Genomic DNA, 27,405 nt, shown 5'->3' with positions numbered 1-27,405 from the left:
TGGTGGAGCTTGTTGGGGCTGTGGTGGAGCTTGTTGGGGCTGTGGTGGAGCTTGTTGGGGCCTCCTGCTTGTTATTTGCTTCCAAAATTTATTAAAGAGTCTGTCCAGCTTAGACTCAATATCCTGCCATGCTTTGCTGGTACCAGGAGGACACGCGGCTGCCGCCATATTGGGAGAGTCGCAGATGAGTATGTCAGCCTGGGCGGCTGTGCTCTGTGCGTTCATTGGCTCCAGACAGCCTCTCAGGGGAGATCGACCGCCTCTCCCGCCCAGGGAGCACCAGGCCACACTTGCCATGCGGAGGTAAGTAAGACTCTGTCGAGTTGCTGACCGCTATTAGGCATGTCGGGTCGGTCAGGTAGGAGCAACATTGCTGGGTCATCCCCTTCTGGGGTGAAATTCGCTTGTTGATAGCTGCTTAAAGTGAGATATTGAGGGAGCTCACACGAAGTGCGTCTTTCCTCCATGAGAGCTAGGCCCCGCCCCCCGGAAGCTGCATTCTTAGTGAGAGGAGGGACAGTGTTGCTGCTGCTGATTTAATAGGGAAATCGATAGCTAGGCTAGTGTATTCAGTGTCCACTACAGTCCTGAAGGACTCATCTGATCTCTGCTGTAAGAACAGCACCCCAAAAAGCCCTTTTTAGGGCTAGAACATCAGTCTGCTTTTTTTTTTTCTGTGTAATCTAATTGCAGTTGTCTGCCCGCCTGCCAGCGTGTGTGTCAGGCTCACAGCGTATACTGTGCCCACTTGCCCAGTGCCACCACTCATATCTGGTGTCACAATAGCTTGCATTTAAAAAAAAAACAACAACTTTTTTGACTGTAATATAATAGCAGTCAGTTTCCTTAACATGTGTGCATTTCAGGGCCTGCCAGGGCACAGTGTCACACCAGTGCAACTCATATCTGGTGTAGCAGTAGTGTACAAAAAAATACAATTTTGACTGTAATAGATTGAATAGCAGTTAGTTGTGTGCAAGCGTGTGTGTCAGGCCTACAGCATCTACTCTGCCAACTTCTGCCAGTGCACAGTGCCACTCATATCTGTTGTCACAGTAGCTTGCACGCATAGTACCACTAATCGAAAAAAAATGACAGGCAGAGGCAGGCCACCCCGCAGGGGCCGTCGTGGTCGTGGTGCTGTGATTCCCTTTGGCCCTAGAATAATGCCCAGTGTTCAGAGGCCACGTACCCTGAACGCGAAAAGTTCTGAGGACATAGTTGACTGGCTAACACAGGACACCCAATCTTCTACAGCTTCCGCTTGGAACCTTGACGCACCATCCTCCTCCAGCTTAGCTTCAGGCACCTCTCAAGTTACCACTCGCCCGCCTGCCGCCACCACCAACACTAGCACCACAGCCGCTTCACTTGATCTGTCAGAGGAGTTATTTACATATCAGTTGGAAGAAATGAGTGATGCGCAACCATTATTGCCAGAGGATGTAGATAACAGGGATATGTCTCAGTCAGGCAGCATTACACACATGGACGTACGGTGTGATGATGATGATGTTGTCATCAGTGAGGACAAGGAACGGGACATGGCTAGCTTGGTATCCAACCTTGTGCAAATGGGGAGTTTGCGGTTGTGCAAATGGACTGTTTGCGGTTGTTTGCGGTGCGTTAAACGGGGAGTTTGGTCTGTCACTGTGAAGCGGGGGTAACCCTTACACTACCTGATCAATACAACATCATACCTGATGTTATTCCAAACAATTTAGGAATGTTAGGTGATTTATGCCCTTTATGGATTAAAACCAGACTCTGCATCAACTATGTAATTTTCCATGGGAGTTTTGCCATGGATCCCCCTCCGGCATGCCACAGTCCAGGTGTTAGTCCCCTTGAAACAACTTTTCCATCACTATTGTGGCCAGAAAGAGTCCCTGTGGGCTTTAAAATCCGCCTGCCTATTGAAGTCTATGGCGGTTCGCCCGTTCGCGAACATTTGCGGAAGTTCGCGTTCGCCATTCGCGAACGTAAAATTTTATGTTCGCAACATCTCTATTAACACCCTTAACTTTTCCTTAAGTTTTATTCTGTAATCCATGAACCAGTTAAGTAGCCCTTCTTTGAACTCTCCCCAAAGTATCAATATCCTTCTGGAAATATGATGGTCTCCAGTACTGCGTACAATACTCCTTGTACAATACTGTGTAAATCGTATTGAATCTTGACTCAGAATATGTTTACTCTTTGAAGATTACTAGTATTTACTGAGGATAAATATTAGCAAGCAAAAGAAAACATACAGTAGGCTGAAAATGGAAATATAATTTAACAAGTTCATAGCAAAACATTCAAATAACGTGATATGGAAATAATGTTTGGTCCCTAGGGTTCCTTTAGGGGCCCACCTGGACTTTTTGAAGTTTTGCTTTTATGCAACTTTTGTCAACTGAAAACCAAAAAAAAACACTTCCTCAAATTAAAACCATAGTCTCTCTCACCTTCTCTAAGCAGAGGTTACGCATGCTATACTAAACTAACTGACAATGTTCTTTCACCTTTTTTAGGTTCCTTTAAAAAAACAAAACAGTTCTGATATTCATAGTTGGCAATATGTTAGTACTGCCTTTTTTTAGTGGACATATTATTTTTCAGGGATGATCAGTGCTCTGTCACCAGTGGCGTCTTGCGACCTGGCAGTCCACAGGAGGAGGGATCGTTTCCATTTACTCCTTGCTCAATTTGCAAGATTGTGTCAACATTAGTAGTGAGGAAAGGAGCACCAGACTAGGAGTGCTAGGCCATACCTCTCAACATTGGTTTTGGAGCAGTTCAGAGTAGGGAAATACAGGATGGACGTAACTTGTAACGTATATTTCAGGATAAATCACTGAATTCCAAACATGTCAGCATGGATAGCGCCAACCCTCAAGTAGGAAGCACAGGAGAAGGAACTCTGGAGTCTGTTTTAGCAGGCCAAGATTGTATGCTCACTAGACCAATATTTGTGTGGGACTAGCCAGGTTTTAACCGCTAAACCCAAGCAGCACATTTGCAAAAGTTGCATCCCATTTTTTTTAGTCATCAGGGGTCTGACCTAACTCTCTTCCTGAGTAGATGACAAAGGTCCACTGGATTCATGAGGCCAAGCCAGTACTAAGCCTCTTTCGCTGAAAACCCAGTAAACAGTGATTACCTGGTTGTGCCTCTTTTATGTATACCAATATGTCTAATATGTTCTTTACCCCAGTGGTAATGACAAATGGCATATGGGGTGTGTAAGGTAGCTTATATTTTAAGCAGTGTGGGCTGTCAAAAGTTCAGATCCCCACTTGCTGTTGAAATACAGACCTGCAGCAGTTCATATGTCTTCATGGCTGTTTAATTTTATTTTTTTCTATCTCAGATAAGTAAACCAGTAGCTCAGATTACTGACTAGTGGATTTCTCAAAGTTACTTACATTTGGGCTTCCTTCTAACAAATAGGTTACATCTAGGAGGTTTTTGGTGAGCATTTAAGAAAGTTGATACGCCCAATATTTGCGTATATAAAAGAGTACTGCTAATGAATATGCTGCCTGTATCAAGTATGCCTGAACAACACCTTTTAGACAGAGAAGAGGCAAAAACCCACAGTAAGAGAGCTTCCCTGAGTGACTATTGAAGTACACACTTAATTAGCATGTGTGCAAAAGCCTTAGTCTAGGTCCATACAGACACCTGTTCCTATCAAGGCATGTTGCATTGATTACTACTACCAGTGTCTTTTTACACACAGATTTCTCTAACCCTACTCCTAACCCTAGCCCTACCCTAACCCTACTCCTTACCCAACTCTAACCGAAACCCTACCCCTAACCTACTCCTAGCCCAACCCTAATCCTACTCCTAACCCAACCCTACCCCAAACCCTACTCCTAACCCTAACACTACTCCTAACCCTACCCCAACCTCTATTCCTAACCCTACCTGTTTTACCACTTTTCAGAAGTCCGAAGCACTACGGCACTTCCGAAATTTGGCACTTCGTCAATTCGGTTCAGTTCGGCATTCTGAAATTCGGCACTTCGACAATTCGGATATTCGGAAGCATCCAAATGTCCGAAATTCAGCCGAATTTCAATTCGGACCGAACCCAATTGCACATGTCTAATATATTTGCAGATAAAGAAGATTGTAAAGGGATCTTTAAATTGCCATATGTTTTGCCGTAAGCCCTTTATCAATATCTCAAGATAAAGTCAATATAAGTATAAGTTTTGTTCTTAGAAATGCAATTTAATATCTTGAGCAGTTATGCTGATGTGTGTACCTGTTGCCACATATGTACCCTGTACAATTGGTGCCCTGCCTATTGCACTTTAGCTACTTATATTGATCAACAGTAGCTTTCTTTCTTTGAGCAGGTTTATTTAGCAGACACCATATTGCTTTGAATAGTAAATTCTAGGCTGTGAAATTAACATTAGCATTTGTTTGCATATCTTCTTATGTGTTAGTTGGAAAATACATTTGCACCCTTAAAACATTCTAACAGTTCTATGCTGATAACTCACCTAAAGAAACTGTACTATTCTGTAGAACAAATATAGACAAGATTAAGGTTTATCTTATTTGCCACCGATTGCCAGGCAGTACTATGTAGCATCCGCTGTGAGAACATAAAATATGTGTTTCTTGGAACTGGTATTAGTAATATCAACTTATGCTTCCCTCATTGCATGACTGTATCTGCCAAGCTCTGGCTCCCTGCTGTGAAGGACATAATAAACCCAATCACACCTTCTCTGACCATGCTTTCTATTGGCTCCCAACCCTTTAACAGTAACTGATCACAGTTTCCTCACTCATAAGGATTCTGAATCTGTTCTGCTTGCATTTAATGGTTCTAACCTTCTTACACAACCTGGGTAACTGTCACAATAAAAGGTAACACCAGCAACAAATGTCAAAGGTACTTGGATAGTCATTCCAATCCTCCAAAACATTAAAAATGTTATGCCGTAAAAACCCACACAATTGAGTTTGTTTGTAAGTACACTAATCATGAGCCAAATAGCTGCATATATAAAAAGAAAATGAATGCTAATATATAAATATACATATATATATATATATATATATATATATATATATATATATATATATATATATATATATATATATATATTTCAAGATGACATTTCAATTGATACTATCATAAAGGGGCAGTCCAGCCCAGATTATGTTGTAAGTGCAGTGTATAGTTAATTCATTTTGATATATATGCAAAATCAATCAATAATATAGATATATATAAATATAATATATATATATATATATATATATATATATATATATATATATATATATATATATATATATATATATATATATATATATATATATATATATATATATATCTCATACTAACTTTTAAAGTTACTACATTTGGAACAAAGCTCCCTACATTACAACTTTACTCTTGATCTCACCCACTCTGTAAATTAGCCTAGTCAGGCAGGACCCTCTTATTCAACCTATGGAGCCTGACTTGTTGGAGTGTTCACCCAAGCACTGCGGAGATTATTGTGAAGTAATGTGGGTGATTGGCAGCAAGATTTATGTGCATAGCCTCAGTTTTGGTCAGAACAGGGATTTCTGCATCCTAAGAGTAGGGATTGAGGAATCAATAACTTTTTTAAAATTAATAAATACATTTCAATGATATTACTTACAATGAATGCTTAATGTGTAGAGATTTGATTGACAAGGTATGGAACATTTGGCAACTTGCAAAGCTGTGCTCTTTCAATTAAATTACATCTGAACATTTTTGATGTTTGAATCTCTAGTTTTTAAATTTTTGCACATATATTCTTCTTGAGCTTCTTAAGTTTGTGGTTTTTTTCACGTACACCAGTTCCTTCAGATATCCCCACAGAAAGTATTAAGGAGCAGAATGGTCGGGTAAATGTGACCGCTAAATAATCTGGGAATTTCTTAAAATTATTCGCTCACCGAACAGCTGTCTCAGGAGGTCCAATATGGCCCTGGTTGTATAGGCAGTAGCCCATCCTGTTGAAACCACATTTCTTACATTGACGTGGCGGTGGTAAGCTCTTTGTCAAATGAATGACCTGCAATTTTGAAAGTAAAATTCCACAATTTGTGCACATTGTTCTTTTGTGAAATTACCCACGATGAATCTCAGTTATTTCACGTTATTTCAAGTTATTTACTTGTCAAATCCTATTCTGAATTTTGGCCCACCATGTTGTTCATTTACCAGTTTTCTATCTATGAAAGAGTTTAGCTGAACTACAAATCCCAGAAACCTTTGTTGTAATCACTGATCACCTATTCAGCTTCACACTGGAGACTGACACAGGAAAAGAGGGAAAGGAATGGTTTTGTACACTTATACAGAAACCAACAAAAGCATATTTTCATATACCACCGCTATAGTGAGTTAAGCTTGAAGATCTGGTCGTTTTAGATTTCTTTCAGAATCGTAACACTTCAGGAGAGCTACTTATAAAAACGAAAAAAAAAAATAAAAAAAAAAATGTTCCTTTCAATCAGCATCTATCATTTGTCAAGTACCACTCATTTTTCACTATGCAGGAAAGAAGAAAAGTCTAGTCGCACTCTTTTATGAGGCTTTGTTCCCATCATGCCTAAAGATGGCAATACATTTAATATATTGTTGTGAAATAATTCTGATGACCGTTTCAGTTTAACAAATAACACTTTAAATGAGTTGTCATGTGACATATGTTATTAAGTTTGATGGTAACTCTGGACATTTTACTAATTGTCTTGGTTAAAAAGCAATGTAGTGTACACTAACCATTAAAAGTATATCCTATAAATATTTACTTGGAAAGTAAAGTCTGCCTCAGCAGTATATTCACGAGGACAGTGTGTTGGCTGGAGATAGCACATACTGGGAAACAAGCTTCTGGAAGCTTTATTTAGCTTGCTAAAATTGGTCAGTGCTAATGCGATACAAGTAATGCTAGCACCTTTCCTAACACTGTACATTTGACACTTGAGCTAACCCGCCTGCAGTATTAAAGGCAAACTGACACTCAGGGTTGCCATTGGATGGGGTAAACCCAATACTCGGGTTAGGGGGCTTGGGCAAGCGTTGGTGCACACCTGTATTCTGTAATACTATGCAGTTTGATTTTACCCTCAACTAACTAGACTGTATTGCAGATCTGTCATGGGCCAGCCCCCCGAGAGCTGCAGTGGTTATTGTGCCTGGATTATTTCTTCAAATGTTCTACTAGTTCCCCTCTTGAGATTAGGTTCTGGATCCGCCCCTGGTTTGGCCAGTGCTCAAACAAAAGCTGCGCAAAAGTGTAGGGGAAACTGCAGCTTTGATAATGAAGTGTCCCACTAAACCTCACATCTCTCACGTAGGACAGATAGCCTTTGAAGACAGACCCCCCCCCCCCCCTACTGATGTATGATGTAAAAATGTAGGAGTGGAATGGGGTTCTTCCACTTTAAGACGGCACATGGTCCCTACAGCTAAGAAGTTGCAGTTCTAAATTTAACCCCTTAAGGACCAAACTTCTGGAATAAAAGGGAATCATGACATGTCACACATGTCATGTGTCCTTAAGGGGTTAAAGGAACACTATAGTCACCTAAATTACTTTAGCTAAATAAAGCCGTTTTAGTGTATAGATCATTCCCCTGCAATTTCACTGCTCAATTCACTGTCATTTAGGAGTTAAATCACTTTGTTTCTGTTTATGCAGCCCTAGCCACACCTCCCCTGGCTATGATTGACAGAGCCTGCATGAAAAAAAAACTGGTTTCACTTTCAAACAGATGTAATTTATCTTAAATAATTGTATCTCAATCTCTAAATTGAACTTTAATCACATACAGGAGGCTCTTGTAGGGTCTAGCAAGCTATTAACATAGCAGGGGATAAGAAAATCTTAATTAAACAGAACTTGCAATAAAGAAAGCCTAAATAGGGCTCTCTATACAGGAAGTGTTTATGGAAGGCTGTGCACGTCACATGCAGGGAGGTGTGACTATGGTTCATAAACAAAGGGATTTAACTCCTAAATGGCAGAGGATTGAGCAGTGAGGCTGCAGGGGCATGTTATATACACCAAAACTGCTTCATTAAGCTGAAGTTGTTCAGGTGACTATAGTGTCCCTTTAACCCCTTAAGGACCAAACTTATGGAATAAAAGGCAATCATGACGTGTCACACACGTCATGTGTCCTTCAGGGGTTAAAGTAAATGCCTGGTGTATATAGTGTATGGTGAAGATGTTGATGGTAAAGAGGAGAAGGAAGAGATTGGTTTCCAGGTAGCAATAATTACAATGGTCATGATAAGAAGCAGATGTAGTTAACATTGGCATTGAAAAAGATGTCATTGGGGATATAGCTGGTGGAGCTACATTGGGGGATCTGGCTCGGAGGAATATGGTTAGGGAAGTTACATTGGAGGATATGGCGGGGGTGGAGGGGTATGGCTATGGGAGATATATTAGGAGATTTTGTTAGGGGAGATATATTCAGGAGAATGTGGTTGGGATATAATTGGAGGGATATGGTTGGGGATGTTGTATTGAGGGGATAGGACTGATATATTGGGGGTTATGGCTGGAAGAAGGAATTTTCAGTGGAGTATCAGGAGGGAGAACATTGGGGGAATATGCACACGTCGAGTTTGTGTGAATAGGGGCATTACTTTGTTCTGCAAGGGAAGCAGCCCTCTAGTGGCAAAACGAAAGGGAAACAGGAGTGTGGCTACAAGCCAATATAAAAGCATATAATATCCAGTGTATATATAAATATTTGTGTGAGTGCATGTGTCTCTCATTGCATCTGTTTTTGTGTCTTGTAATGTAAGCATGTGTCTGTCACTGTGTATGTCTGCCTGTAGGTGTTTGTAAGTGCATGTCTGTCTGGCAGTGAGTATTCTTTCATGTGTGTGTGTACCTGTGTATGTGTGGTAATCTCTATATGTGTGTATATATCTGGATGTCTGGGAATGTGTGTCAAGGGGTGTCTAGTCAGTTAATCTGAAATGAGATCCCAATACTTCTGATGGCAAACCTGCTGGTGCTTGAATTCTGCACCTCACCTTAATAAATTCTATTGACGCATAAAGGCAAATTACACTTATTTGCCCTGATTTTTCAAGTACAAATGCCTGTATAGTCCCATGATGTTCATACTAATTTTGGCACCTACTTTCAAAGTGCTATACAACAAACAATTAGGTTTTCCTTACATATTGCGTTATGCTCTAATGCACCTTAATGGCATCCACTTACATAGCTTCATAGCGGGCAAGAAAATTTACTTGGTATGCCAGTTTGTTCCATGACAGCCTGGAACATAATATAAAAGATAATAAAATGTCAATATTATATTTAGGTGACAGTTCCCCTTGAAAGGGACACTAACCTGCAGATGAAGTGTTTTTTACAGTAGAGTCCCACCAGAGGCAGCTCTAGACTCTGAGAGGCTTTGGTCGAAACTTGAAAATGAGGCCCATGAAATCCATAATGCAAGCAATAATAACATTTCCCTGGTGTCTTGTCTTGGTGCCTTCCCTTTTCCCCTATGCATGTGGCACAGTTTCCAGCCAGACCGTGCCAGAATATCAGTACAGCTGACTGCTGTCACTCCTTGCACCTCCTAATAGTTGGCAACCCTATGGTGGTGGCCCTCTGTGGCCTGCCCCATGCTACAGGTCCTGCTCTCTAGTTAGGTAAAGTAGGCGGCCGCGAGGCCCCAGTGAGCACAAGGCCTTAGGCGGCCACCTATATTGCCTAATTAGAGAGCCACCTATGGGTCCAACAGTGGTGGCTTAGCTTTCACATGATCAGACACATCTGGACATGCACACTAGTCTGACAGGAAGCCACACAGGTTGGCCCCTTGCAGTGATATCTATGCTCAAATCACTGTTAAAGGACTCATAGGCTGAATCCCTATAAGTGTACTATGAACATTGTCAGCACAGCTAGTGATCCACTTGTGCTGCACATTCTCGGGCCAATCCCCTGTATTCGTATTATAATACAGTAAACATAATACTTGCAGATAAATAAATGGTGGGTATGGAAAGTAAATAATTGGCCCAACTATCCAACCGAGACACCCCCTACACCTACAGGTTCAGAGCCACTGACGAGCTTGAACCTACAAAGCAACTGTAACACTCCTGACTAATCCACACTAAACCTAATCATGCCCACTTCTTACTTCATCTAACCCCCAATTTAACCTGGCCATTCCCCACCACTGAAAAGAAATGTTAAAAACCCAACTACCAACAGAAAGGGAGGACAACTAACAGGTAAGTGAAGGTTTTAATTAAAATGGTCAGTTCATAAAATGGCCAATATATATATATATATATTAACAAAAAATGGTGGCTGCACTCCTCGGTCTTCTTATATAAAATCCAAATTGCTTTATTAGATATGCATTAAAAATGATCAAGGTTTCAGCCCTATGTTGGGCTTTCCTCAGGATAAAAAAAAATCAAACTCAAACTATATATATATATATATATATATATATATATATATATATATATATATATATATATATATATATATATATATATAACAAACCCCACCCCCACTAACCAACTGTCACTTAATTTTAATTGGTTGCTATGACTACTTTCTGGCCCTGTCAAGGCCCATTCCCCATTCTTAGCTGTTCCATGGGCTACATATGCAAGAGTAACAGCAAATAAAAATGTAAAATGTAAAAGTATTGATCAGATTAATTTACAAATATATGAAAGAATTCTTTAATGCAGAGTCAAGGGATTGTGTAATACCAAAAATAAAAAACTGTGTTTTAAACCACAATAATTTTTTAGAAGCTCTGTGTTAGGATAGAATGCTGAGAGGAGTCTGGGTGTACTATGATCTTTATCAAATCTTCAGTTGTCAGCTGTAAACTTTAACCTGTCTTCAGGCGTAGTCACACAAACACAACTTGGCCTAGCTACTATTTACTGGTCTTTTACCTGTTAGTAAGATTGTTCATAGACATACCAAGAGCTTGGTGTATGTAGTAGGTACAGATTGGTATATTCACATCTGTTCTCTAACAATGGGTGCCAGACATTTCTGCTTTACATCTAGTCTACATACAGTGAATGATGGAAACAAAATACAGGCCTGTACCTATATCTCCAATAACGGCACCCCAGGCATAAAGGGGTTAAACCGTTGTTTAGTAGATCTTCCCCTTCAAGATATACAGGCACATCTACTGCAGAACACTAAACTCCCGAACTTGATACAAAATAGCACTCCAACTCCCGAACTGGAACCTCACAAATAGCTGTTAGCAGACGAACAGGAAAAGCAGACAATCAGCTTACACTCCTGGCAATCAGTCTCTAACAGCATACAGTAAATCCCCCCAAGAACGAGACAAGGCTCCGTGTTGAGGGACAAGCAGTGGTCTGTTTAATGGCACCAAAAGAACCTTCTTTTATGACAGTTTCCCTTAGGTAGGACCACCCACAGGGTGTTACAAAATAACCAATCATACACGTACATTACAGAAGACACTCCCAGCATTTACACACAAAATCCTCCCCTCTGCCTGTGATATAATTATGTTACACAATGGTTTAACATAATTATCACAGACAGTAAAAAAACAGTTTTTCCACATACACTGTAATTTTAAAACCATACATCCAATCTCCATAAAAATCACATATTTAAACTCAGCATACTTTAAACATAAACACTCTCAAAAATCATACAAATCCCCCCAGTAGATAGCCGAAAGTCCTTTATGACCGACCGCAAGCACATTTTCCTGCCCAAAACAGTTCCATAGATTTGGGCTGTGAGGTCGGTCAATTTCCTGTAGAAAAACTGCTAAGTCCCTTTGAAGGCACGAACAGGTCCACTCGTGCAAATAGCACATTAAAACAGGATGTTCGAATTGTCGAACGTACTTCGACTTTTACCGAGTGTTTAAGTGGAGGCGACGGTAAGGGTCAGCGGTGTTCGTGTATTTGCGTAGCCGATTTTAGTTCCACAGATTCTTTAGCATAGACGACTTTGACAACTTTGGCACTTCGGCTGCATCCGAAGTGCCATATAAAAAGTGCCAAACCTTCCCCAACAGTATTTAAAGGGCCAGAATGAGTGACATACACTCTGGTATGGCCGAAGGCAACAGGCGGGCAACCAGGCTCCTCCAATGCAATGTGGCGAGATTGGTCTCGTCACATCTCCCAAGTGTCTCTATTTAGGAGGTCCATAAATAGGGCCAAATCCTTCTGTCCCATTTTCTAGGACCTCAATATTGTTGATTTGCCTAAATGTATAACAGAACTCCACAACAATAATACTCACAATAATATGTATTTAAACTGCAATGAATCTATTTAGAAATCCATCTGGGTAAATAAGATGCACAGTTTTTGTTCTAATTTATACTTTAGTTACATAAATTATCTTGATAAATTACCCAAAGTTTCTCAAAACAGCCATATGAAATGTTGGGAGGTATAGTAACCCAGTATACAAGATAAGGAGGATGGGTCAGTGACGCAACTGAGTGCACGCCAGGCCTACCCAGTGATGGCTGCCCCTACAGGAAGCACTGTTTCAGTGCTCTCAGCAGGGTCGTAAAGTCCTGAATATAACTCAGGCACGTCTAATGATATCCTTGCTCTATGGTTGTTGAGTACAGTTCCCTGATGTCCCCAAAAGATGGACACCAGAAAATTTGGGATGGCAGGACAGGACCTGAAAATTGGGACTGTCACGCCAAAATAGGAATGGTTGGGAGGCGTGCATTTGTCATGGTCAATCACCTACAAGCCATAGAACCTTCTTGCAGAACATTTATCTCCCAATAGCATTTAGTCATTCCTGATTCAATTTCTTAAAGGGACAACTTATTGTATTTGTTCTTGTGAGTATAGTCGGTCCCTGCAGGTTTTTTGCAGTAGACACAGTCTTTTTCAGAGAAAAGGCAGTGTTTACATTAACCCCTTTAGGACCAAACTTCTGGAATAAAAGGGAATCATGACATGTCACACACGTCATGTGTCCTGAAGGGGTTGAAGCCTAGAAACACCTCCAGTGGCCACTCTTCAGATGGCTGCTAGAGGTGCTTCCTGAGGCAGTGCTGCACAGTGTGCAATTAATGTATTTCAGTAAAAAAAAAAATAATAATCTGTTTAATCATCTTCTATGCATTGGTTACTGAAGAAACACATCAGTGTTTGTACTGATATATTAATTAAATTATGAAATAATGTAAACACTGGGTAACAATTGTCAGTGGAAAAGTAAATAGTTGAGTGTGAATCAATTAAACAGCCTGTTACATGGTGTAGCAACAAGTAATAGATTGTGAACATGTAAATAAGGAAATAGAACATGCCAGCTTTCAATGCAAACTGCTACTTTTGATCATCAGTTTTAAAGAATTAGCTTTTCACAATTGTAGACCTATGATTTTTTTTTTCTGTAGATAACATATTTTTAAAAGGGACACTAAACCAACAGAACTATTAGTGCCTATTATAGGGGTTGTGGTGCTGTAGGTTCAATGGCGCTTTTCTTGACTGGCAAGGGTTAATATGCAAGCTCTAGAGTTTTTCCCTACAATCCTACATTGCTCCTGTTAATCCTCTCATTCCTGATAGGATGTTGTATATTTTTAGTCTCTACCCAGAAACTACATTGGAACTAATAAACCCTCTGCTTTGATATGGATATGTGACCTTTAACTGTTAATTAATCTTGCTCTTAGAAATTCAGTGTTTGCCAGTGGATGTTTTAGCACAGGACAGATGACCTTTAAGCAGTTATTATGTTTTAACTTTAACTGTGGATGTTGTTCAAGGGGGTCAGAGTTAGAATGCACCTTTACACATAGGAAGTCCCATTTTGGTGGCATTAGGTTTCTGAAAGCCATGAAGACTTATATTTAGTTTTCTAATGCACTTTCACGTGCATGGAAAATAATAAATATCGGTGGACTGCGTGTATGTTTCACTATTTACAACTATAATTAACCATTTCCGACATGTTTTATTTTTGAACTGGTATTGAGCTATCCTAGTACTTACACCAGGAATAAAAAAAGCACATACAAGGTAAATCGTGTTGCCCATGGCTGTGCCAGTAAAGGTTAACAAATTATAACAAATTTTATGTACTCTGTGGTTTTTACACCTCTTTGTAAATCGACTCAGCTATTTTTTTAAAGTATGGTGGATCTGTACATATATTTTATAAATTTTTTTCTTGTGGTTATATTTGAATTTGGCATATTAATAGGCGTATTATTAATTTAACGAGGCTAACAAGGCATTTGCCTTGGGCGGCACTTTCAGGGGGGCGGCAAAAAATGCCGCCCCCCAAGCGCCCCATTAGCCTCTCTTGTGGAGGACCCAAGAGCTAGCCGGCTGGCCCAGAGGTGTTCAAGCCTCTCACAATGCGAGCAGCGATGGAGAACTGTCATCTGAGCGCCTCATTCCAGCTCCCAGCTGTGTCCATGAGTGAATGTGTGTGTGTGTCTGTCAGTGAATGTGTATCTGTTAGTGAGTGTCTGTGTCTGTCAGTGTATGTCTGTGAGAGTGCCTCTGTTAGTAAATGAGTGTGTGTCTGTTAATGAATGTGTGTGTGTGTTACTGTCAATGCATGTCTGTGAGTGACTGTGTATCTGTTAGTGAGTGTGTGTGTCTGTCAGTGTGCATCTGTTAGTGAGTGAATGTGTGTGTCTTTCAGTGAATTTGTCAGTGTATGTCTGTCAGTCAAACTTCGTGTTGGCCTTAAACAGGAAAATATGCTGCTTGGACAGGAAGGGGCGGAGCAAATTTAGATTTAGGGGTGCCCGAGTTACTTCATGCCTAGGGCAGCACAAATTAAAAATGCACCACTGATGCCAAGTATAAAATAATTTGTCATAAATCTCTAGGGGTGTTGGGCTTGACCATCGACCTAAATTGCCACCTGAACACCTGAGCTCCTCCGCAGTTTCAGAGCCAAGAGCACTTGCCAATTACAAACACTTCCGATCTTCCTCACATTTTTCTCCTCCTGACTGCCCGTGATGTCTACACCATGAAAGATCACTTGAAGAGTGACGGAGTTGCAACACTCAGTGACGGATATGTTTGATGCCTCCCACACAACTAGTCAGGCACTCCAAGATATTGGCTGGGAAAACCAGATAGTATGTTCTTCCCTGCAAACCTTGGAGGGTTCCATGGGCCCCTATTGGGGAAAGAATGAAGCAAGCCAAATCCTGGGACTCACCGAGGTGAATACATATTTAGCCAAAGGATTCAAGCGTAGCTCAAATTAAGTTAAAGCCAAAATCTTGCCCAGGGCTCCCGTACTACTGCTGTTAAACAGAGGCTGAAGTAGGTGGAAAGGACTTACAACTTGATGCTGAGCACTCCAACAAGCTCATCCAACACCTGGAAGTGCCTTAAGTGACCATAGAAGAACAGTTTTATAAATCCAGGAAAAACAAACTGAGAAAAAGAGGACTTTCAGAGGGGTCCAAGAGGGCTTCTTAGCGGATGTCATTATGGCCATCCTGAGACCTTTGTTGCCAGACACACCAGACCACCAATGACACATTAATAGGGCCCACTGTGTACCGAAGGCATGGAGAGACGATCGAGAAACCATCTGTGATGTCATCATCCACTTTCACCATTACCAAACAAAAATGGCAAATCTCCAACGCACTTACGAGGAAAAAGAGCTCCATCTCTAGCTATACTCCTGAGACACAGAAAATGGAAACAATTTGTATAGACACAATGGAATACATTTTCAATGGGGCCATCTATTAGTGGTTTTCAGAGAAGGGAGATCCAGTGTGCTGATGCCCAGCTCCAAATCTCTGTGTCACCGCCTTTCTGTGGAGCGTGGGTGTGGAGATCCCTGAGGGCGCCATCCTACCCCCTCCCCCCATGAGACCACATTCATCCCATCACTTCCCAGTGGTATAATGCCAAAGAAAAGGCCACCTGAATGCCTGGCTCAGAGCAGAGGATGCTTGTGTATTCAGGCTTAGAGTGGTCAGTAAGATCGTATATAGACTCCCTGCCAATGGTCAAGTGGGAATGGTTCATAATACCACACACACCTATAGTTTCACTGTTCTCCCACAGAATGCTAAAGTTACCTTCACTTGTTCTATTTGTCTGATTAGCACATCTCAGCTAAAAGCCTTTTTTATGTTTCTATTTTTTGAATAATTTAAAGTTTTAACATGAGGCCTCCTCAACATGCAAGTGAGAATATGTTTACTTTCTTATGTGTTGTTCCGTGTAAAACAATATTTTTACTTCATGTGACATCTCCGACACAATTTGGCTTTATCTGATTTAGCAAAATCACAATACAAAAAAATATATATTTTATGCCATACAAGATGGCTGCTAGATTGAAAACCACAGTTCTTAACCATTAGGCTACAGTGGAGCACAAACGCTTATTCACTAAAGTCTGAATGGCCCCGTACTGAATGGGGGAAAAAAACATACATTATGTATGGGGCTATTCAAACTGCAAATTCAGACATTGTTAACCTATTTAAAAAAATCAGGCTCAGAACAAGCCTGAGTTTGATCGATATTTCAGCCACACTGTTCTGGATGGCTCAAATCTGGACCCAGATTGGTCAAATCCAGGACAGATGCTTAAAATTGGAATCACATACCCTACCTGTGGGCCCCCGATTATAAAATCCTGCCTACTCCCCTCAACCTAAAAATAGTGAGGGGGCAAGGCATGTAATACTGGTTATGAACATTTATATTTACCATCTTCTTAGTAACTTCATGACGTTAAGACATGTCATTACCTCGTAACTATCCATAACACCATTAGGATGTATTGAGATGCCCTAAAGTTTGGTGTGATTAAGATGCTCTGAGTGCAGTACTCAAAGTGAACACTGCATACAGCCCTTTAAATGGGGATTTCAATTTCCATTGACTACAATGTGACGTGAGCAGGAATAAATCCCAACTCACATCAGGAGATCCAGGTATCAGTAGATACCTGAGGTTCGCCTTTGTCAGCTGGGGCTATTTTAGTGGCCCTAGACTGATATGCACTGTATGCAGCGCTCAAACTGGTATTGTTTGTCTTTTATTCGGAGTCCCACATGCTGTCTATGGGTGGGGGCTGGTTGGGACATTAGGTCCTCCCTAGTTATTAAATTAATAGACCCAACCCACCTCTAGCTGCTCACTGTTTAATAGATATACCCCCAACTGCAGCATGGCAGGTGAGAGGATTTGGGAGATTAAAATCATGCCATATAGCAGTATAAGGTCACATTGACAGCCATAGACCTTTTTTTAATTTCTACAATTTTTTAATGTGGCAGTTGACTAGCAAGTGCTGGCCAGCCACCAAATTATTAACTCTGATGCTGCCAACAGCTTTTTAAATATTTGCTTACTGTCTGCTAGTGTAGTCAGACGTCAAGTAGTATTTCAAATTATCGTTCACTTGCAAAACCCTCACTAGTAAGTGAACAATAATTTGCAAATGTACATCCTGCTGGATACATTTGGTAATGATTCAGTTCAAAATCAGCCCTTCGAATATATCCCAGATTTTATAATTTCTATTAAGTTCAGCTTTAAAAAATACAGATTTAAAACCAGACATTGAACTCTTCCAACCGAATGATACAGATTCAGTCAGATCGACAGAATTTAAACCAGAGCTGACGTTCGTAAATATGAGAATTGACATTCCGTGGTGGGTGTTAGTCAACCACAGGTTGACTCTGGCACAACACCATCTTAAACAGGTTGAGTCTGGCACATCACCGTCTTAACTCTTCACCAGTTTTCGTGCATTTTAATTCGAAACTAATGCCATCTATGCCTTACTACTGAATAATCTAAATCAGAAGTAAGAAATCCTAAAATTTCTTATTTTATCTGTTTGTATAATTATTAATCATCTATAAGGAACACGGTCTTTAATCTTAGTGTAATAAGGGCTAGTATTTAGTTATAGTTAGCCATTAAAGGTATCATATTGATTGAGGCTGTGTCAAAAACACGTGGAAATTATATCAACAGGTGAGAGTGTGAAAAACCAAGAGGTAAAAATGAATGATATTAATAAACTGACAGATGGCACAGTTGGAGAGGTGAGTTACAATACTGTTATCTGTCTCCTGGATTTATGAAAAGTGTGTCTGTCAACAGAGGATAAACACTGTCCTTACATAGGGACAAAGTGAACATGTCACACAGTGTATTCTTTTACAGCTTCCTTTACACAGTACAATTAAGGCAATCAGAGTATGTGTGCTGTGCACATGTTTTTTTTCCCCTGCATATATTCTACACACCATAGTCACTGTGGTGTTTTGTATACCCTTTATAGTACAAAATCATAAAATTATATAACAATTACAGAGAACACATACAGAGCTGTAATATAAAATGATAAAATGCTCCAAATTTTTTATTCAGTTCTTCATAAATTAGGAAGATTTTTTTTTGCATCAATACAACTTTAATGCATTTGATAGTTTTTTTTTCCTCATTAATATGTTGAGTTTTTGTTTTTGGATGCTGACATCTTTATAGTTTTTGCACAAAAAATAAATGTTTTGTAGCACTATAAGCCTGCCTCTTTAACACTGCCCCATTGCTCCAGAAAATGACTTCCTTATCAAAAGTATGTACACTGACAATACTGAATGATCTGAACTACTTTTGATAAGGAAGTCATTTTCTGGAGCAATGGGGCAGTGTTAAAGAAGCAGGCTTATAGTGCTACAAAACATTTATTTTTTTGTGCAAAAACTATAAAGATGTCAGCATGCAAAAACAAAAACAACATATTAATGAGGAAAAAAAAAACTATCAAATGCATTAAAGTTGTATTGATGCAAACAAATTTTCCTAATTTATGAAGAACTGAATAAAAAATTTGGAGCATTTTATCATTTTATATTACAGCTCTGTATGTGTTCTCTGTAATTGTTATAAAATTTTATGATTTTGTACTATAAAGGGTATACAAAACACCACAGTGACTATGGTGTGTAGAATATATGCAGGAAAAAAAACACATGTGCACAGCACACATACTCTGTGATTGCCTTAATTATACTGTGTAAAGGAAGCTGTAAAAGAATACACTGTGTGACATGTTCACTCTGTCCCTATGTAAGGACAGTGTTTATCCTCTGTTGACAGACACACTTTTCATAAATCCAGGTCCATCCGCACCAACTTTATCTATGAGGGTTTGTAAGACTTGTTTTACTTACCTTTCAGCCCTGTAGTCTCCATCCTGCCTCCCTGCTTCCTTGGCTGAGATTATTAAGATTGATGATCTCAGCCAAGCCAATGTTTCCTCATAGGGAAACACTAGAAAGCTAGTGCGCATGCGCAGCATTTGTCCCTAGTAACACCTCTAGAAGCAGTCACACAGACAGCCACTAAAAATGCTAACTAGTCAACTGCTGCATAGTGTCCAGCACTGGTGTTCAACATCTCCACAGCTTCCATGGATGCACTAAACATTCAGATTGGCGCAGGGTGGCTTTTTGTCGCTTATGTGCAATAGCCTCCCAATCAGTGGCATACATACCAGGGTCGCAGGGGTCGCGGCTGCGACTGGGCCCAGCCCACCAGGGGGCCCGGCCGCCCTGCGACCCAGGTATGTAGGTCACTGGGCCAGCCTCTTCTGCTGGGGGGCTCAGGAGCCGGCCACCTCCGGGCCCCCCGAGGCTGGCCATGCTGTCACCCGGCTGGCAGGCGCGCGAGGGAGCACTGTCCCCTGGGTGCTCCCTCTTCAGCTCCCTCGCGCACCGCACTGAAACCGGAGCCGGAAGATGACGTCATCTTCCGGCTCCGGCATCAGTACGCGGCGCGCGAGGGAGCTGAAGAGGGAGCACTCAGGGGAAAGTGCTCCCTCGCGCGCCCGCCAGCCAGCCAGCCGGGTGACAGCAGGGCCAGCAACACCACTGGACCCCAGGGAATCCCCCCAGCTCTCCCACAGGTAAGGAGGCTGGGGGGATTAAAAAAAAACCAAAAAAACGTTTGAGTGAGTGTGTATGTTAGTGAGAGTGTTAGTGTTAGTGAGTGTGTTAGTGTTAGTGAGTGAGTGTGTGTGTTAGTGAGTGTGTGTGTTAGTGAGTGTGTTAGTGTTAGTGAGTGTGTGTGTTAGTGTGTGTGTCTGTTACTGAGTATGTTTGTGTGCGTCTGTCACTGAGTGTGTGTCTGTCAGTAAATGTGTGTGTCTGTTCGAGAGTGTGTGTGTGTGTGTGTGTGTCTTAAGCACTTACCTTTCTCCAGCGCCGGACTCCCTTAACGCTGGGGATCTCTCCGTCCCCATCCGCCTCTCAGCTCCGAATGCACATGCGTGGCAAGAGCCAAGCGCGCATTCAAACCGCCCATAGGAAAGCATTACTCAATGCTTTCCTATGGACGTTCAGCGTCTTCTCACTGTGATTTTCACAGTGAGAATCGCAGAAAATCCTCTAGCGGCTGTCAATGAGACAGCCACTAGAGGCTGGATTAACCCTCAGTGAAACATAGCAGTTTCTCTGAAACTGCTATGTTTTCAGCTGCAGGGTTAAAACTAGAGAGACCTGGCACCCAGACCACTTCATTGAGCTGATGTGATCTGGGTGTCTGTAGTGGTCCTTTAAGTGTATGTGTTTATGCATGCACTGGCATACATACCGCGGTTGCACGGGTCGCAGCCCTGCGACCAGGTGCCCGCCGCCATGTGTTGCGGCCCCAGCCTGCGCAGAGTAAGCGCTCGTGCGGGGGGAGGGGGGGGGGCCCGGATCAGTTTTCGCACCGGGGCCCCATGGGTTGTGTGTACGCCACTGCTCCCAATGCTTTCTGATGGGAAAGCATTGGATTGGCTGAGATCATCAAGACTGATAATCTCAGCCATAGAGGCAGAGCCAGCCTTTAAAGCTTCTGTGTCCCTTTAAATATATGTATTGATTTTCATTTTTGTGCTCCACCTTTAATTTAGTTTAGCTCTTTGTGTGCTTTTCAAAGAGTTATTCACTCTCTTGTAGCAACATATTATTTTGTCCCATTCACAGCTGCATTTGAGCTGTTCACAATTATTTCACAAACTCTTGTCAGTAAGACTGAGTACAGGGTATTTTTTATACCTAAACCCTTGCAATGATGCCAAGTTGTTATGGTGCTTAGAGTAATGTTTGTAATAAGGTAAAAAGGTCTAGCGTTTACTATTATTTCCCCTTTTGTTTTGGCCTCTAGCACATATATACGCACTATACTATCAATCACAAAAAACTTACAACAAAAGGAAATGTGTGCGGTTCCGGGGCAAAATGAATGGTAACTCAATTGTTAATGGGAGAATTACAACATTAGTAAGGCTTTCACCCTACTATTTGCAGAAGCAAAGCTGCCCATGCAAAGATTCTGGTATGATTGCCACATTGGTAGGAGAGTCAGTGTATTTGTAATTTTATAATAAAGCCAGCACGCACTGTGTAAATCCTGTGTGCAATATGATAGTACTTGAAGACATTTGGAAAATATGTCCCGTTGATTCAACACTCTTGATTAAAAAAAAAAAAAAAAAAAAATACTCTGTAAAAGTCACAATTTATCAGCAGAAGGGGTTAACTGTTTTAAATTGTGTCCCAGAGAAAGAGGAAGGGAAACTCAAACAAAAAGTCATTGCCATGCTTTCTTAACCAAAGGAACCCAAACTGCTTGCACTGCAGTTCTTAGCCGATAGCATCATGGGGAAACTATGACTCAAATACACCTCTTATCACTTGCAGTTTTTAAATTTCCTCTCACAAATAGTCCCATTAGCAGGCTGGCCAGATCCACCATGTTTATCAGGACACATATCATTTTGGCATATTTAAGAAAATGCTTGCCCTGCAGTATGTATAATGCATATTCTGCAGGATTCTTCATTGCCTTTTGCCTCATTGCAGGATTCTTCATTGACTAATCTTATACACCTTGTGCTGCCCATCAATATATATGTCCCAAAAAACGTGGATCTGGTCAGCCTGACCACTAGGCTACTTGAAGGAAAGAGTATTGGGGTTTAATTAATTGGCAAATGAGACATTATTTTCGATATGCTATATTAATTATAAATGTGTCTTTGCATGTTCGTCAGTTCACTATAACTAAACTACATTTAGTCCTACATTCAATGTTGTTATGGAGGTCACTTAAGGAGAATAGTGCAGGACATCAACACATTCATTCAACAAGATTAACAGCAATACTACTCATCAGGGCATGTATATACCATTGTTAGTTTAAAATAGAGTATGATTAATAGAGACAAGCCCACTGCACTACTTACCCAGATCCAAATTGCAATAACTGCAGGATCATCAACAGTAAAGAAAAACATTTTTTTATCAGGGTTTGAATGATAGTCATTCTGCCTCGCTTAAAATTTGGGAATATTTTTGGATTTGCTATATATTTTTATTGTTGTATTTTTTTGTATGGATTGTTGAGTTTAAGCCCATAAAATGTGTTTTTGAGGTCTATAATGGAAAAAATGTTAATGTTAAATTCACATTTTACCGAACCCATATGCATTTGTTTATCGAGTAATAATTAGCAGTCAATGTTATAACATAAATATACATTCAGTATATGCGTAAATATTCCTATACATTAACATGCACAAAATCTTGCACTCGAGGACTTCAAGAATATTTGGCCTGGTGCAATATTTATTGGGTAATACATACTACATTGCTATTTATTCAGTCACCTTTTCATTTTTACATAACTAACTTTCCTATAGACAGGCACTAGAAATGGAGTCATTAAACTACCTAAATCATATATGCACTTTTTTTAAAAAATTTAATTTGCTTTGCCAAACAAAACATTTATACTTCTGGACTGATTACCAGCTCATACAACAAAATTCTCTGCCAGGAGCCCAATCCACCAATTTAACATCTGCAAATGTCCTGCAAATGACAGCTTTACCTTCCTCCTTCCCAATAATAAGCTTTTAAAAATCCTACCATCAGGGAGCGGGAGAAGTGATTGTAATCTCCTCTGCACCTATTAGTATTGAATTAACCATACAGAGATTGCTATAAAACTTACATAACCTGTACTTACTATATATAAATGCAGACATTCATTATATATTCTGTTGCCATTTTCTGTAAGCTGCACTGCTAGTAATGCTTTTAGGGTCCTCATAAATACCTACAAGGAAGGTATTTCACCATTTCTATTTATCTATATTTGTCACAAAAATCTTATTTTATATTAAAAGATTACTCCAACCATCATATTCGCTATACTCACTGACAGACACACATACTCACTGACAGACACACATACTCACTGACAGACACACACACACACTCACTGATAGACACACACACACACTGATAGACACACACATTTACACATTATTGCACACACCTCATTTTCTTTATTGCTCCCTACCTTTGGGAGCCGATGTGGAACTTCTCCCTGCGGATCTTCTATCTGCTCCCTCACACGCAGTTTATTGATGCCAGGTGCCGGAATATGACGTCTGATTCCGGCGCCCGGCTTCACAAAAGACGGCGCGCTAGGGAGCACTGAGGAGCAGGAACACTGAGCTCCCTCGCTGGCCATCCTCCCGGCCAGGTAAGTTTTAGCAGAGTGGGCACCTGCAATGTGGGGAAAGCAGGTGCCTACTCTGCTATAACACTAAGCATGTACTCGCGGCTCTACATCACTACACTTGACATGCTTGCTCTACATCAATACAAACTGTTGTTTGTGTAGTCTGAAAATCTCCCCATTTAACATGTAAACAAAAAGTGAAAGCTAGGATTTGTTTCAAAATATGGAGTTAACGAGCACATTGGTTGAAATATACTTTTAAATAAATAATTTCCTTTTTATTTAAAAGATAATATATAGAAGGCTTGGCCTGTAATTGTGGGAGGCACTTAAATTCCCTATTTAAACCCAGTGAGCCCCTGCTTACCTGTCTTCGACGATCTCGGAAGTGCTTCAGTGTACTTCCGGTTTACAGATCCGTGACGTCCCTTTCCCGCCCGCCGGCAGCCCGGTTCAAACGCTCTGCGGCTGTATTCGTGAGTATAACGCTTTTGCCTTACACGGACGGCATCGAAATCGTAAGTTTAGCCCTGTCGCTCACGGGCTCGGCTTCACTCCGCTCCTGCAATCTCGGTCAGTGTAACACGTTCAGTTACACTTACACCTCGTAGTCTCGTTAGCCGGACCGGGTTGCCATACGTTTTTCATTCAGTTTGGTGCAATACCTTCATTCTGTTTAGTTTTCTGGATATTGTTCACATTTTTTGCAATAAATTTAGTAGTTACGTTTATAAGAGGGGTTTAGGCGGTTTTGTTGTATTGCCCAGTATTCTAAACTTCTGTGTTTAAAGTGGTTTATATGGTCCCCTTAAAGTCATAAATAGCAAAGTAGAATAATAGGTATGTTGTTTCCATTGATTTAATGGCTGTTCATGTCCTATTTTCTGTTATAGTCCTTACTAGTACTGACACTTCTCGCAAGTGGCCCTTCGCGGGTATACGTGTTCGCAGCTTTGTTAAAGAGGTAGGCCTCTGTGTCACCCAGTTCATTTGTGTGTATATTGTAATTAAATAGTACGTTTCATAAATAGGTCACGTTTCTTTCCCTTTAGTTCCGTTGGTTCCCTTCAGGTTAATAGTCCATTATTAGGTCAAGTAAAGTATTCCTTCCTCTGCAGGTATGTTATTGGTGTGTCCTGGGGGGGGGGGGGGGGGTTTGAGGACTAGTTGTAATTCTCCCGCCAACTTAGGTATGTTCCCATAGGCCTCTTTGCCTATAAGTTCAGTGGTCCCACAAGGCATAAGGTCAGCCCTTACGTTCGGAGGTTCAGGCCAATCGTCCCAACGCATAGCTATAGCCTTGCTTCTAATCTTAGTTAGGGCCTCACCAGTCACGGCCAAACGTTTTACTTCTTTTACGTGTCACCGAGAGGCCAACACCCCGCCACCCACCTCAGTGGCACCAAGGCCCCACGAGCCAAATCATAGATAGTGCCTCTCATAGCCACTTGGCAAGTAGTTAGGGCCTCATCTGCCACCAACTGAAGCTAAGTTAATACAATTTCGCCTATGGGCACTAACCTAGTAAGCGGGGTCCCTCCAGCTGTTTACATTTCAGTACTAAACTCACCCTCTCTGCCCCCCTTAGAATGTCCAACGCTTCGGTATTAGAAGACAATCTGTCGGTTACCAGCACCCCTCTCAGGTCGGGCACACAGAGAAGGCAACCAACCCCTCCAAGTCCAGCTTCCAGCTATCGCTCCTGGACTATCCCTAAGATTACCGCTGAACTAAAAAAGAGGAATATCCCTTATCCGGCTTCAGCCAGGAAGAATGAACTTTTTCGTTTATTGAACTCTACTGAGGATAACGAAAGGCCTGGCCCTAGTTCACAGGTTAATGTACTTAATAGCCTGGCTGAGTTACACGCCATGATGGCCTCCCTAGTGTCCTCAGTTGCCACTATCAATAATAGATTGGATAACCTGGAAGCTAATAATGTTCCTACAGTCCCCGAGATTCCCGGGCCGGTTGCCCAACCCACGCCCGCCCTAGGAGGTAACAGTAACCCTCTACCGGCTAGGAAAGTTACTAACGTTATTAATCCTATTCACCTAATACCGCAGTCTCTCAGACGTGACATCATAGAGGGAAAGGATGTCAACTTGGCCTCGCTACTGATAGCGGCTCAAGACGTGGTAGAAAACAGGGCGTACACGTTTGAGGATCTATCAGTAGTAATGAGGGCCAGAGACCCTAGGTTGAATAGGAAACTTAACATTCCCGAGTTTGTCTTGGCATTTGGCCTATACAGAGACGTTATCTGTACTGCTTTTCCCCTCCGCAGAGAGGAGCTAGACTTATACCTACACAAGGTGATAGAGCTAGCTTATAAGTACGGGGGCTTTGCCTTTTACGACTATCACAAGTCATTCTCCTCTAGGTCAGCCGCTTCATTGTCTCAGTATAATACAGTCACGGACTGGGGTCAGCTGGACACGGAGTTGTTTCTTATGCATTTTGCAGGTCTAAAAACCCCTTCCTGTGCCATATGCTCGTCTGCAGCTCACTCGATTAATTTCTGTCCTGAAAATGTAGCTATCCCCTCTACCAGTAACGCCAACTCCGATTTTCAGTCAACTTCCAACCAGAAGGAAATAAGAGACAAATTAGGCAGGCCAATAGTGTTCTTGGGCAAAGCTCAGGTCTGCAATAATTTCAATGCTGGGGGTTGTAGTTACAGTGCTTGTAGACTGCTGCATGTGTGCTTGCTTTGTTTCAGGGCACATGCCAAGACGATGTGCCCTAACAAATTGTACCCTAAAAAGGCATCCACTCCAATAAACATACCGACTTTACAACGTTACCTGGCTAATCATCCTTCTTTACATCTGGTAGAATTTCTCACGTCAGGGTTCACTCACGGGTTTCACACAGGCTTTGTCTCTCTCCCCTCAGGCATCTTGGAGTGCCCCAACCTTCAGTCAGCTCTCACAGACCCCGACACCCTACAAGTACTCTTACAGAAAGAAGTAGATAACGGCTTCATGATAGGCCCTTTCACTACTCCTCCTTTCTCCTCATGGAGAACTAACCCTCTAGGTATCGCCACGGGGAAGTTTAACAACAAAAAGAGACTTATTATTGACTTTTCTGCACCACACGCCTCTCCCACACCTAGCCTGAATGCACTAATCCCGTCAGAAGATTTTTCTCTTCAGTACGCTAGAATCGATGATGCCATGCAAGCGATTATTAACTCCGGGAAGGCAGCCTGGTTAAGTAAGTCAGATATTACTAACGCCTTTAAATTACTTCCCATTCATCAATCACTCTGGCATCTGCATGGAGTTAAGTGGCAAGACAACTACTATTTCGCTACCAGGCTTACTTTCGGCTCCAAAAGTAGCCCCAAGTTATTTGACCTGTTCGCCGAAACGTTAACATGGCTTCTCCTGAACTTCTGCAGATGCCCAGTTGTCATTCACTATTTAGACGACTTCCTCACCATTGAACCACACCACTGCACTCCACGCAGCCTTGATCACTTGCTCACTCTCTTTAAAGATTTAGGTGTCCCCGTAGCCCTGGACAAAACCGAAGGTCCCAAAACCGAAATTACTTTTCTGGGGATTACACTCAATTCTGTCACCATGCACGCCAGCCTGCCCCAGGAGAAAGTAGACCGAATTCTGTCTTACATTAGCACCTGCATGTCACTAGGCACTTGCACCAGGAAACAGCTACAGTCACTTCTAGGCTCACTTAATTTCGCCATGAGAATAATTCCACAGGGTAGGTCTTTCGTTTCCAGAATCCTTTCACTTTTGCACGGTCTCCCTGACGATGACTCCACTACACCCTTA

The 27,405-nt window shown here is 41.4% G+C and overlaps 1 protein-coding gene across 2 annotated transcripts in view; it reads left to right on the top strand.

The window, feature by feature from the left end:
• The window catches only part of DAPP1 (dual adaptor of phosphotyrosine and 3-phosphoinositides 1), a 79,345-nt gene that overhangs the window by 8,036 nt on the left and 43,904 nt on the right, over window positions 1-27,405 (top strand). The window contains exon 1 of one of the 2 annotated variants that reach the window (XM_063458601.1): window positions 4,074-4,162. The exons of the other annotated variant lie outside the window; for it this stretch is intronic. Coding sequence (XP_063314671.1) covers window positions 4,098-4,162 — 65 coding nt within the window. The 5' untranslated portion in view covers window positions 4,074-4,097. Of the gene's footprint in view, window positions 1-4,073; window positions 4,163-27,405 lie in introns of those variants that run through there. 2 annotated transcript variants of the gene reach the window in all.

The sequence above is a fragment of the Pelobates fuscus genome, chromosome 6 (assembly GCF_036172605.1).
Source record: "Pelobates fuscus isolate aPelFus1 chromosome 6, aPelFus1.pri, whole genome shotgun sequence".
Classification (NCBI taxonomy): Eukaryota; Metazoa; Chordata; class Amphibia; order Anura; family Pelobatidae; genus Pelobates; species Pelobates fuscus.
Note: the sequence above shows the minus strand (reverse complement) of the source record. Positions and strands in the feature narration are given on the sequence as shown.